This window comes from Maniola hyperantus, chromosome 1, assembly GCF_902806685.2.
Source record: "Maniola hyperantus chromosome 1, iAphHyp1.2, whole genome shotgun sequence".
Classification (NCBI taxonomy): Eukaryota; Metazoa; Arthropoda; class Insecta; order Lepidoptera; family Nymphalidae; genus Maniola; species Maniola hyperantus.
Genome location: NC_048536.1, coordinates 7,519,283 through 7,531,580, shown reverse-complemented (window position 1 = coordinate 7,531,580; position 12,298 = coordinate 7,519,283). Strand labels below are relative to the sequence as shown.

Genomic DNA, 12,298 nt, shown 5'->3' with positions numbered 1-12,298 from the left:
TGAATTTAGGCTTTTTATTTTAGTAGGTTCACTAAACTGCTCATAAGCCGTGGCGTGATAAACAAATGAACTGTGAAGTTTCCAGACACGTCCAACGACAAGATTAGTTATAATACGCCCCTCGTGGACCCAACATCTGCAATGCAGCTTCGTCCAACGCAAAGGCCCTCCGAGGTTTCAGAACGAGCAATAAAATTTGAAATATAGCAATCCGACATAAGAATATTTTTTATATTTCTATCGACCATCCTTTCGCTTTGAATTTTGCGTTCCTGTATGTTGCACTCAATAATTAATCTTAGTCCATCAAACTTTCATTCCCAACACAAAACTTTACCCATTCCACATACTTTCCAACGAAGGTTTGCAACTACTTAAAATTAAACTATGTACTAAAATAAATCTCATCTGCAAGTGAAATTACTCCAGGTGGTTTCAATTTTGAGAGAGGCATTGTCATTTCAATATTTAACTCGTTAAATTTTTAACACGCCTCAGATGTGAATCTCGGTGAATTATTGCAAAAGTGCCGCCGTTTTTTGGGCTAGATAAAACCATTAAGGCTTCCCCGCAACGCCGTTCGCCGGTCGGGACAATTAACACCTCGGTCTGTTCGGCTTCAAAAATGGGAATTGTGTCAGCGTTATTCCTGCCAAATCTGCACAATTTTTGTCTTGTCGCCATTCAGCCTACGGGCATCGTGCCCAAATTGTAACGCATACAAGTTGTTCCCTCGAAGACACAATTATACTTTTGTTCACTGCTTAATATTGCGTATACTTATTGAGTTGGAATGACGCAGTGACGATTGTATCTAAATATTCTCGCAATAAAAACGCTGTCCATCTAAAAGTCGTATCTGAGAGAAGTTAGAGTAAGTTCGAAGTTCCACTGAGTCGTAAAGTTGGGGTAGAGAAAACATCTAAACTAATGAAAGCTTGCGCTGTCGTTGGCGTCCATCCAATACCTCTTTCCTTTGACGTTGCGCATTCAGTTTATTACTAACAAATATTTATTAAGAAAAATTCTTTAAGCCATATCCTCGTATTTGCATTAGTCAAATGATCTGCAATCAGTTAAATTCTTTGTCTTTTTGGCTATGAAGAGAAAATTGGAGTCCATTTATTACTGCAGTCTTACAAAAAAGTATCCAATCCAATCCATCAGCCTGTTTGCGTCCACTGCTGGACATAGGCCTTTCCAAGAGCACGCCACTAAACACGGTCCTCAGCCTTCCTCATCCACCCGCTCCCCACCACCTTACCGTAATCGGGAATAGCAGGGCTGCCGGGAACTGGGGGACTTTGTCTGTTGGCGCTGCTCATTAGAAGTAATGCCCATACTGACCACGCTGGGCAGGCGGGTTGGTCAGCGCAGGTCTGTAGGCCATTTCGCACCAGTGACGCTGCTGCCCGTCGGTCTGTGTTATTTAAAGCCAAGCCATTTGGAATGGTTATCCCGCCATTCTTCGGTCGTCATATCCTCGTTCGCTGATTCGCAGGGGGCACCGCGTGCAGGTGAGGTTGACATTTGGGGTGTTAAGATGTTAGTGCACCCCTTTACCCCCCACAAAAAAGTATACTTAGTAGCAAATTGGGCGCAAGTTTTCACTCTCTTTGGTAACAAGTAGGTAGCCGTTTTCCAAAAAAACATGTTTTGGTCGACAAATCAACATAACGGTTCAATATTTCCAAAATAAAACTCCAGTAATCCATATCACTTTTTGCGATAAAACGGACAGTTTTAAATGGTCTATTTTCATTTTCTTTCATGTAGAGCACAGGTTGCACTCGGCTATGCATCGATGGATTCTATTCAGTAGATTGGTTGGGATACATTTTTCATATCTATTGAAAGAGGTGCGGTGGAAATGTTTTAATACTGAAAACGTTTTACAGAAAATTTATGTGATTCCAGGACCGTATACTTACTCGTTATACTTAACATTTATATAAAAGAAGATAATATTATACATACGATAATATTAAGTGTTTATTCAGACGGGCTACATTTGGACTGCCAGCTGACTGCAAAACTATAGTTTGGCTTGCAATTCAGGTCTTTAGCGTTATAAAATGGTGTTTATTTTGAGAAATCTTTATGGCCATTGCCTAAAGGATGGTTTTTATTATGGATTCTACTTTTCAATTCAATTCATGTGTTTAATTAAATTTTAATTAATCACCATGACATGTACTATCTAGGTATAATTATTTTTAATGAGAGTATAAATACACCATTTAAAAAAATTCTACTGGAAAATAAACTTGTCCAGCAAAATTACTCTTCCTTCGTTCAAGTCTGTTACGCATTTAATGCCTACTTTTTCATACACCCGCGGCGCTGGGATTCGCTTTTAATTGAGATTTGTTGAGAGAGCGACTCGGTTCATAATTAAAAGTAGATAGCTACTGTTCTTAACAAATATTTATGTACCTACTGATGAAATAGACTTCCTGCTTAACTGTTATTTCAAAATAACATTAAACTGTAAACATATAATAGAAAATATCTTTATCTAAGTATTTCTATTCAATTCAAATAAACTTTTACTTGAGTACATTTGAATAGTCAAGTGAATCTGCCACTGCACTGATTCGATTCAATAATATCAAAGAAATTATTTTTATTCAGTGTTACATCTAAGCCCGCAATTAAACCTGTAAGTTTTACTCACATGATTCACTTACGACAAACTTACTAAGGTAGACACTCTTATGAATACATTTACCTTAGTAAATTTGCTGTCAATTAATGTCGTCAGCTACTTACGTGAGTAAAACTTAGAGGTGTACCTAATCGCGGCCTAAGATTCTAAATTCCATTAAGTATACAATTTCTGAAATCTAACAAAGCATTACAACAATAGATTTTTTTTAAAGCGTGCTTTCTTTTTTACTCCATGAAATCTATCTTGCACAATTATTAACACTCCCTTCTTCCCAAATAACTTGCATAAAACAATTATTGTTTCCACGACACCGAATTATGTAGTTTCGTTGAGAGAGCGGCTCTCCTTAATAATTAATTAATTGACCGTATCTACTCTTCTCAGTAATTTGTGTAGACGTAATTGATGCTCTTCTTGATTGTTCGGAAAGTAATTAGGTACCTAGATGGTAATTAGATACTTACTTATTTTGTTCACCGCAATGAGAACTATAGCGTTTCAATTTTCAGTGTTTTACAAAATATACTTACTTAAATGAAAATGTCTCTTCGGAAGATATATTTATTTATTAAGTACAAAATGTATGTTTATGAAATATCTAAATACATGGTGACTTACAACGAAATGGTGACTGATTGACTGACTGATCTATCAACGCACAGCTCAAAGTACTGAATGGATCAAGCTGAAATTTGGCTTGCAGATAGCTATTATGACGTAGGCATCCGCTATGAAAGGATTTTTGAAAATTCAACCCCTAAGGGGGTGCAATAGGGGTTTGTGTAGTCCACGCGGACGAAGTCGCGAGCATAAGTTACTAGTTTATATAGTAATGTAAATATGTGTTTTGTTGCAGTGATGGCGGTGGTGTCGCTAGAGCGGTCTAGTGGCGCGGTGCGGGCGCGCGGCGGCGGCGCTCCGGGCGTGCGGGCGTGCGGTTGCGCGGGCGCGTAGGGCGGCGCGGTGGCGGGTGCGCGCGCGGCGGGTGCGGCGGCGCATGCACGCCACCGGCCACACGGACCGCTCGGGCGGCGGCGGCGGCGGCGGCTCCTGGCGCCTCCCGCCCGACGAGACGCTGCAGGTCGCCGACCCCAAGTCTGCCAAGGAAGACGTGAGTGACATTGCTCTTACGAAGCGCTCCTACCAATGCACCAGTTAGTTATAACTACCTCATCATCATTATCATCATCATCATCATCATCAACCCTTCACCGGCCCACTACTGAGCATGTGGGCCTTCTTTCAGAATGACAAGGGTTTACGTCAGAGTCCGCCATGCTGGCCAAATGCGGATTGGCAGGCTTCACACACCTTTGAGAACATTATTGAGTACTGTCACTTGTCAGGCATGCCGGTTTCCTCACATTTTTTCCTTCTCCGTTAAACCAAGGGATATTTACCCGAACCCCAAAAAGTTAGAGGTTCGTACCCGGGTTTGTGTCCCGAATAGGAGGCCAAAGTCTTAACCTTTAGGCTATCACAACTTTTTAATAGTACTCGTAGGCAAATTAGTCTACTACCGTTAACCTACTACCATTGTAGATTGTTCTGTTGTACCTTTTTAGCCTTACATAATACTTATACTACCTATATTATTTGCATGAATATTTTTTTCAAGTAGTCCAAGCTGAGAAATTTTGATGAGTTTTTATCGCAGAACTACTAGTAGGTACTACTATTGCTAAACTAACTCATGCCCGCGACTTCGTCCGCGAGGATTTATGCTTCCGAAATTCCCGTAGGATCTCTTTTATTTTCCGGGATAAAAGTTATAGCCCTTGTAACGTCCACGTGTTCAACTATACCCATGCAAAAAATCACGCCAATCCATTGCTTCGTTGCGACGTGATTGAAAGACAAACCAACAAACCAAAAAACCAAGAAACACTTTCGCATTTATAATAAGGGTAGTGATTATTATCACTTGTTGTAGTTTAGCCACAAATTCGACGAATTATCAATTTTTATTGCAAAATTACTCATATTTTTATTTTAAAATACTTTTTGACACGGAGCTGATGTTAATCAGTGGTTGCACCCTTGAGTTAGTTTAAAAGTTATGAATTCCTAAAAAGACCCAGATATAAATCGAACCTTATCCCATAAACCCATAAACCACTGCTCTTCAGTCAAGTAAATAAAATATTTAATATGTTGCAGGATCTCTACCCGGGAGATGGGCACAACTGGAGGAGCATCATATTTTCGCTGATGGTCATCAGTTTTGTGATAGCTGGCATAGTTACAGCCATTTATTTACTAGGGTGAGTAAGTTGAGCACATCGACAATAAGGAATGTAATCGTATACTTATAGAAATAAAGAATTTTAATTAGAATGGTGTCACAAAATATTAACCTTATGTACTAAGCTATCCTGGTGTCTCATAAATGTTCAAAAAATAGAAACGATAGGATTGTACTATATAAGCAATTTATATCGGTTGCACTTTTGGGAGCTTATACTCTCTGAGACCAATCCTTATCCCAACTCTTGGGAGTCAATTTTGACAATGGCCCCTGGATCTAAGAAGTAAACAGTTCACTATACCTATATTGTGTCTGTTTGCTGGTTTTTTCAAATACTTAAATTCTGTAGTAGTATTGCATTGATATAATTCCTTTTAGAAAAACAGGTCTTGCTATGGGGGATATTGAGTACTAATTCATTAATCCAAGAATTCTTCACGTTCTCAAAAATTTTTAGATCTCCTACTACTACATAATAATGTACTACATATTTAATAGGTGTTTTGTATGCACCTATACAAAGACGAGCGTGGTCTTAATGATTCATTTATCTTACGGATTTGCAGTATTTTACTTTTATACCTAAGAAAAATCCAATCACTGCCTATCTCAACGTTTTCCAGCAAGTCACGACTCACGATTCCTTTTAAAACTGGTAAGTAACGGGTAAAAGTAATACAAGTTTCTAAAAACAAACTTTTACACAGCTAGCTGTACCTACCCACTCGGCGATAACAAATCCTTGAACGCTTCGGACTTACTGAACTCTGAAGCGCATGACAAATAAATACGTTGAGACTATACATTCTATTAAAAACTTTTTACTATTTCCTTCGATCAAGTGATTTCCATAAACTTATTTTGTAAGATTACTTTTTTGCATAGCTAATAGTCTAATAGGACTATTGACAACGGGAAATTAAACGAACAAGTCTCAACTTCGGAAAACATAAACCTGGATTTGGTATTAATATATGAGAACTGTAAACTTTATATTATTGTTCTAAACAAATTCATATTGATTCATGTGCTGCAAAAATAAGTCAAGGGTTTTTCGTGAATATATTTTTTATTTTTTTATTTTTTATGTATGTCCGCTTTTTTGTCCTCCGACATGATGATCGGAGACCTTTTATAGCTGACATGGCTTACTTTCTATTTTTTTTTTTTTTTGCCTTGCTCTGTTGGACGAGAATGAACAGCTACGTTTTTTTTTTCAGCTTGTCATTCATTATTATAATAATTATGTTACATGCTATTTTTTTTTTCTTATGTATAATATTACATTATATAATATAAATATACATATTTTCTTACTTTATTAATTTTTATACTCCCTATTTATATGTTCCTACAGTTTCTTATTTGCTAATTACATTTTATATTCTTCTTTTAATACTCTTTTAGATATTTATAATCTAACCGTGAATATATTAATAATGGTCACTTTTACACGAGGTGGGTCTAGGTGTGGTACGAGCTCGCTTCGCTTGCGTTTTTTTCATTTTATTGTTATGTTATTTAATGTGCGTTAATGTGAGTTTGTCACGTACAGAAGGTTTTTACTAGATGATTCCACATAATGCATTAATCTGTGTTTACCATTGATTGTTGTTTGTTGACTCTCACTTTTCCCTACCATAAATATGTTTTTTTTTAAACTTAATTATGTGTTTAGCCCACATTAGCTTCGTGACTCGTTGAGGCTTGCGCTATGTCTGGTGATATTGTATTTCACCGATAAACCGATGGTAGAGCCACAGATCTAGCATTCAAAGAGACACTAGCTGTTGTTCTGCATGTGAAATCAATAAATTTTGATTTTGATTTTCTTAAAGCGTTTTCTAAATAGTGACCTATTCAGTACCCACGTGAGACCACAATGCTTATAACTTTTATTAGAACTATTATGTAACTAACTAGGTCGCAATTCATCATCCATAATATTATGGCACAGCTGCACTGCGAATATGAATAAGTTAAGTCACCGAATAAAGTGATTTCTGTACCCTGTCCATATGTTTCTGGTTCCACGACATAATATTTTACATGTTTTTAGGTGCCGTCTGCCACATCCGACATTTCGTTTCGGTTATCGGTATTAACAATTGAACAAATGTGATCGTACTGGCATGCCAGCTTGCATGTGGAAACTACAAAGCTTAGATAAGGCATTGCTTATACCAGAAGTGGCAACTGTCGTGGACACGTCTCCGATTGTATCAGACTAGATTAATTTCTGTGTAGCTGGGCAAGAAAGTCACACCTTGAAGCCCGTATCCACAGACACATAGGCATACTTCATAAGTAAATCTGTATTTTAGCAGTGATGTTAATCATTCATAGGGGACGTTACGTGAAATAACAATGGTAAAAGTCTTGGGCTGGCCAGTACTCCTATATAAACAGCCACAAACCTAACCTGACCTCCAAGTTGTTTTGTTAATGCAGCTTTTTACGAAACGAATATTTTAGCAACACACCCTAGTTTGGTAGTTTTCCTGTCTTACAATTTTATATGTAAATATGGTGAGAAAATATATTTCGAAACATTTCTCCTATGCATTTACAATTTCACATGCAACTCGGGTTGGATTTGGAATTCGTGCACCAAGCAACAAGAACCTACCTACTGAATTCTTATTTGCTTATATATTTCTAGTTTGCTTTTTGCTGAAACGAAAAGCAATAAGGACGTCTGTACGTCATAGGATTGATTTTCGTTTTTTACAAAAAAAAACCAGGATATGATTCCTTCCTTATTATGCGGTATTAAAAGTTTCTATTACGAGTTATGTATTAAGTAGACCATATTCGTCCCTATTGTGAGGCAACAATACAAACTAATTTGTTTTAATTTTAGAAAAAACAAAAGTTTGTTAAAATTAAAATTTGTTTGTTTTAATTTTAGATTTTAGTTTTTATTGTTGAAGTCATGACAAAATCCAGCATCGTAACTTGTAACTAAGTTAACTAAGGAGCCTGAGCTACCTACAGCTTTGTTAATTCTTTGATCTTAAATTTTAGGATGGTTTAAAAACTAGATTATTATCTTTTATACTAAAATGATGTAGATACTTATTTAGTAAATATGTAAGCTATTTATTCTATTTTATAAAGTTAAAGATATAGTATGGGTCAAATTGTTTTGCCGTATTTTGCTACTTCCTCTCGCCAAAGGCTTTCTGTAAGAGATTGTCTTTAGCGATAAGATATCTGCAAGCTTTGTGCAACGTTACAATGTTACAGCATTTTTAATTTTTCACTACGTAACACTGATTAGGCAAAATCCGAATTTTTATACCCTACGACTCAGGCTTCATAATACAATTATTAATTACAGATATGTGGACGAGTTGCTCTACTGGTCGGGTCGTCGCATGCGCCTGGACGAGTTCTTGCGCGGCGATCTGACCGGCGAGCGATTGCCGACCACGTGGGTCAGCTCGCACCAGCTCGTGTACCAGGCGGACGACGGCGGGCTGCTGGCTCTCGACACCTTCAACAACACCCTCACTGTACTCGTCACCAACCACACTCTAGTGAGTATCTTACCAAATACTACCAAGCTATTATCACGTTAACAGAATGCGCTTGGACAAGTTCCTGCACGGTGATCTGACTAGCGAGCGACTATAGACCACATGGGTCAGCTCGCACCAGCTCGTGTTCCAAGCGGACAAGGGCGGGCTGCTGGCTCTCGACACCTTCAACAAAATCCTCACTGTACTCGTCACTAACCACACCCTAGTGAATATCTTATCAAATACTACTTACTAAGCTGTAACGTAACCATGGTGATACGATGCGCCTAGATGAGTCCTGTACGGTAATCCTATAACGAGTGAGATTCCTATTCACTCTTGCTTTATACACTTCAGTTATAAGTACACGTGGCTTAAAACACGGACACCTTTCAATTTCAAAACATTGATACGGCGACGTATAAGTCGGTAAACTCCATAAACCCAGTTCAATAGAGGCTATTGGTATATTTCGGCTATATAAACGCGTTTCTATCTATTACGTCATCACATTAGGCAAGAGTTTTCTGTGGTAAGATCATAGTCAAGCGCTGACATATCAAAATATAAAAAAATATTATTAGGTTTCGTACCTATGTCTTCGCGAAAAAAAACACCTAATAATAATAATAATAATAATAATATAGCCTTTATTTACTGAAAAAATATTACATGCAATTACATTTTATAAAAACAAAACTTATACATAATACTTATTTACATTTATATTTATATATCATTACTATTATTTATGTCATCACTATTTTTTAATTATTAATTTTCTTACTGTATATATTTTCATTTTTTAATATGTACACAATACTATTCTGTATATCACTACTAATTTTCATATTTTATTCGGTATATACATTCTTCTTCCACTTTTATTTTTCAGTACGCCCCATTTGGACGAAGGCCTCCTCCACTCGTTTCCACATTTCTCTATCTTGGGTCAATCGTTGCCATGTTGCTCCCATAATTTTCACAAAATCATCATTCCACCTAACTCTTTGTCTCCCTCTTGATCTTTTTCCGTCTCTAGGATACCATTCTGTTACTGTTTTTGCCCATCTGTCTTGGTTTTGTCTGCAAACATGTCCGGCCCATTTCCATTTTAGTTTTCTAATTTGTACTTGTATATCTACTATGTTAGTTCTATTTCTTAATGTTTCGTTTGCTATTCTATCTTTTCTTCTTACATGTAGCATACTACGTTCCATTGCACGCTGGCAGATTGCTAATTTTTGTTCCAATTTTTGTGTCAGGGCCCAGGTTTGGCTACCATAGGTTAGTATAGGCAGTACGCAGCTATCAAATACTTGTTGTTTGTTTTTCATCGGCATTTCTTTTGATTTCATTACTTCTTTTAACATCCAATATCTGTTCCACGCATTTGCTGTTCGTCGTTCTACTTTCTTTTTCATCGAATCTTTCATTGAGACAATTTCTCCGAGATAAACGTATTCATCGACATATTCTATTTCTATATTGTTTGCTTTAATGCATTCCTGTATTCCGTTTGTCATCGCCTTTGTCTTTTGTATATTCATGTCAAGGCCAACCTTATTGCTCTCATACAACAATTCATTTAGCATTTTCTCTAATGTGGCAGGGTTCTCAGAGAATATTACTAGGTCATCCGCGAATCTCAAATTATTTAGGTATTTTCCATCTATTTTTATTCCTTGTTCATTCCAGTTTAATTTTCGAAACACGCTCTCTAGTACTGCATTAAATATTTTAGGCGATAATGGATCTCCCTGTTTTACTCCTTTTGACAGTTTAAACCATTCTCCATTGCTTTCTAGTTTAATTTTTGCTGTACTATTTTCATATATATTTCTAATAATATTAATATATTTTGTATGTATTCCTTGCTCAAAAAGTGCCTTCCATATTTCATTGTGTTCTAAACTGTCAAAAGCTTTTGAGTAGTCAATAAATATGATGTAAATTGTTTTATTATATTCATTATATTTCTCAATTATTTGGTTTAGTGTATGTATGTGATCAATAGTTGAAAATCCACTTCGAAAGCCTGCTTGCTCTGGAGGCTGATTCTCATCTAAGTTGCTTTCAATTCTTTTGAGAATTATTTTAGAAAATATTTTGTATATATTTGAAGTTAAGCTAATAGGACGATAATTATTAATGTCACTAGGGTCACCTTTTTTATGTAATAGCTTTATCACAGATCGAGTCCATTGCGTGGGTACAATTTCCCTTTGTAATATTGCGTTGAACATTGTACACATGACTTCGGTAATTACAGGTTCAGCTGTTTTAAGAAGCTCATTTGTAAAACCGTCTTCGCCTGGAGATTTATTATTTTTCTGTGTAGACAAAGCCTTAGACACTTCTTCATGCAATATCCATGGTATCGATTCTTCTACTCTATTCAAGTTTATGTCTTTGGCAGGGCTTTGGTTAGATTTATATAAATTTTCGTAAAATTTTGTCGCTATTGATATAATCACTTCTCTATTGCCAACTTGCTTCTTTTCATTATTTTGGATTTTGGGTATCCATTGTATTTTTTTATCTAATTCTCTATATGCTTTTTTAATAGCACCGGTTGATTCTATATATTTTTGGATAAGTTTTGTTCTCTTTCTCTTTGATTTTGTCTGAGGTGTCTATTAATTTTCTTACTTATTTCATTAATATCTTTCCTGTTCTTCTTTCTATTTTTTAATAAATTTTTCCGTTGTTTGATTAAGTCCATAATAACTTTTGGTATTTCCTTTTCTTTAGTTGGTGTCTGAGTTATATATTTTTGTATTGATTTAAGTTTTTCTTCAAAATTATCATAGATTTCCTTTAACTCTATTTGACTGTCTATTGTTTTATGTAAGCCACTTTCCTTTTTCCATTGTTGTAATTCTCTGTTGATTAGTATACATTCATGTTTTCCATATATTACAGTGTTATTGGAATACTTTCGTCTAGTTTTTCTTTGGTGTTTTAAAATGTGAGCCCTTATTAGTCTATGATCAGAATAGAAGTTAAAGCTATTAAGTACTTTAAAGTTTTTCACTAATTTTTTATTACTGCTCAAGAAAAAGTCTATTTCGTTCGTTGTTTTGCCGTCCGGCGAAATCCAAGTCCATTTCTTGTGTAGTTTTCTATTATAAAATGTATTTATTATAGCCAAGTTATTACTTCTTGCAAACTGTATCATTTTTTCTCCATTGTCATTACACACCCCATGACTAAATGGACCTATTATCTTATCATCTTTCTTTAAAACTCCAATTTGGGCATTAAAATCACCCATAACGAAAATATTTTTCTCTGTATTATTGTCTATAGTCTCTTGCAGCTTTGTATAGAAATCTTCTTTTTTCTGTTTGTCTGTATCTTCAGTTGGTGCATGTATTTGGATTATTGTTGTTGCTCCCAACGTCGGAAGATCTATTTTCATTGCAGCTATTCGTTCTGATATACCTTTAAATTCTTTAATATTTTTCTTGAGATATTTTTTATCCAAGAATCCAATTCCATAGTGGCCTTTTGTTTCACCGATATGGAAAAATATGTAATCCTCTCTTTCCTCTATCCTTTCCCCCATTCTGCGAACTTCACATAAACCGAAGATATCCCACTTCACTTTTTGCAGTGCTTGTTCCAATTCCAATAATCGTTCATCTCTTCCCAATGTTCTTACATTCATACTCAATATATGGAGCTCTCTATCTTTTTTTGTATTAATTTCATTATTATTATTTTTAACTGAGTTTTTACTCTTTGATGTGTCCGTTCTGCTGATCAAGTTATTTTTTTTGTCATGTATTATATTCTTTTCCATATTTGTATTTTCAAATGTAATACCTATAGTGACTGGAGGGTTTTGGT

At 35.9% G+C, this 12,298-nt stretch overlaps 1 protein-coding gene across 4 annotated transcripts in view; it reads left to right on the top strand.

The window, feature by feature from the left end:
• The window catches only part of LOC117996249 (inactive dipeptidyl peptidase 10), a 125,024-nt gene that overhangs the window by 86,554 nt on the left and 26,172 nt on the right, over positions 1-12,298 (top strand). For all 4 annotated transcript variants that reach the window (XM_034984294.2, XM_069509115.1, XM_069509161.1 and 1 more), the window contains exons 3-5: positions 3,528-3,782; positions 4,832-4,935; positions 8,263-8,461. In XM_034984294.2, the coding sequence (XP_034840185.1) occupies positions 3,669-3,782; positions 4,832-4,935; positions 8,263-8,461 (417 nt within the window). In that variant the 5' untranslated portion in view covers positions 3,528-3,668. The remainder of the gene's footprint in view (positions 1-3,527; positions 3,783-4,831; positions 4,936-8,262; positions 8,462-12,298) is intronic.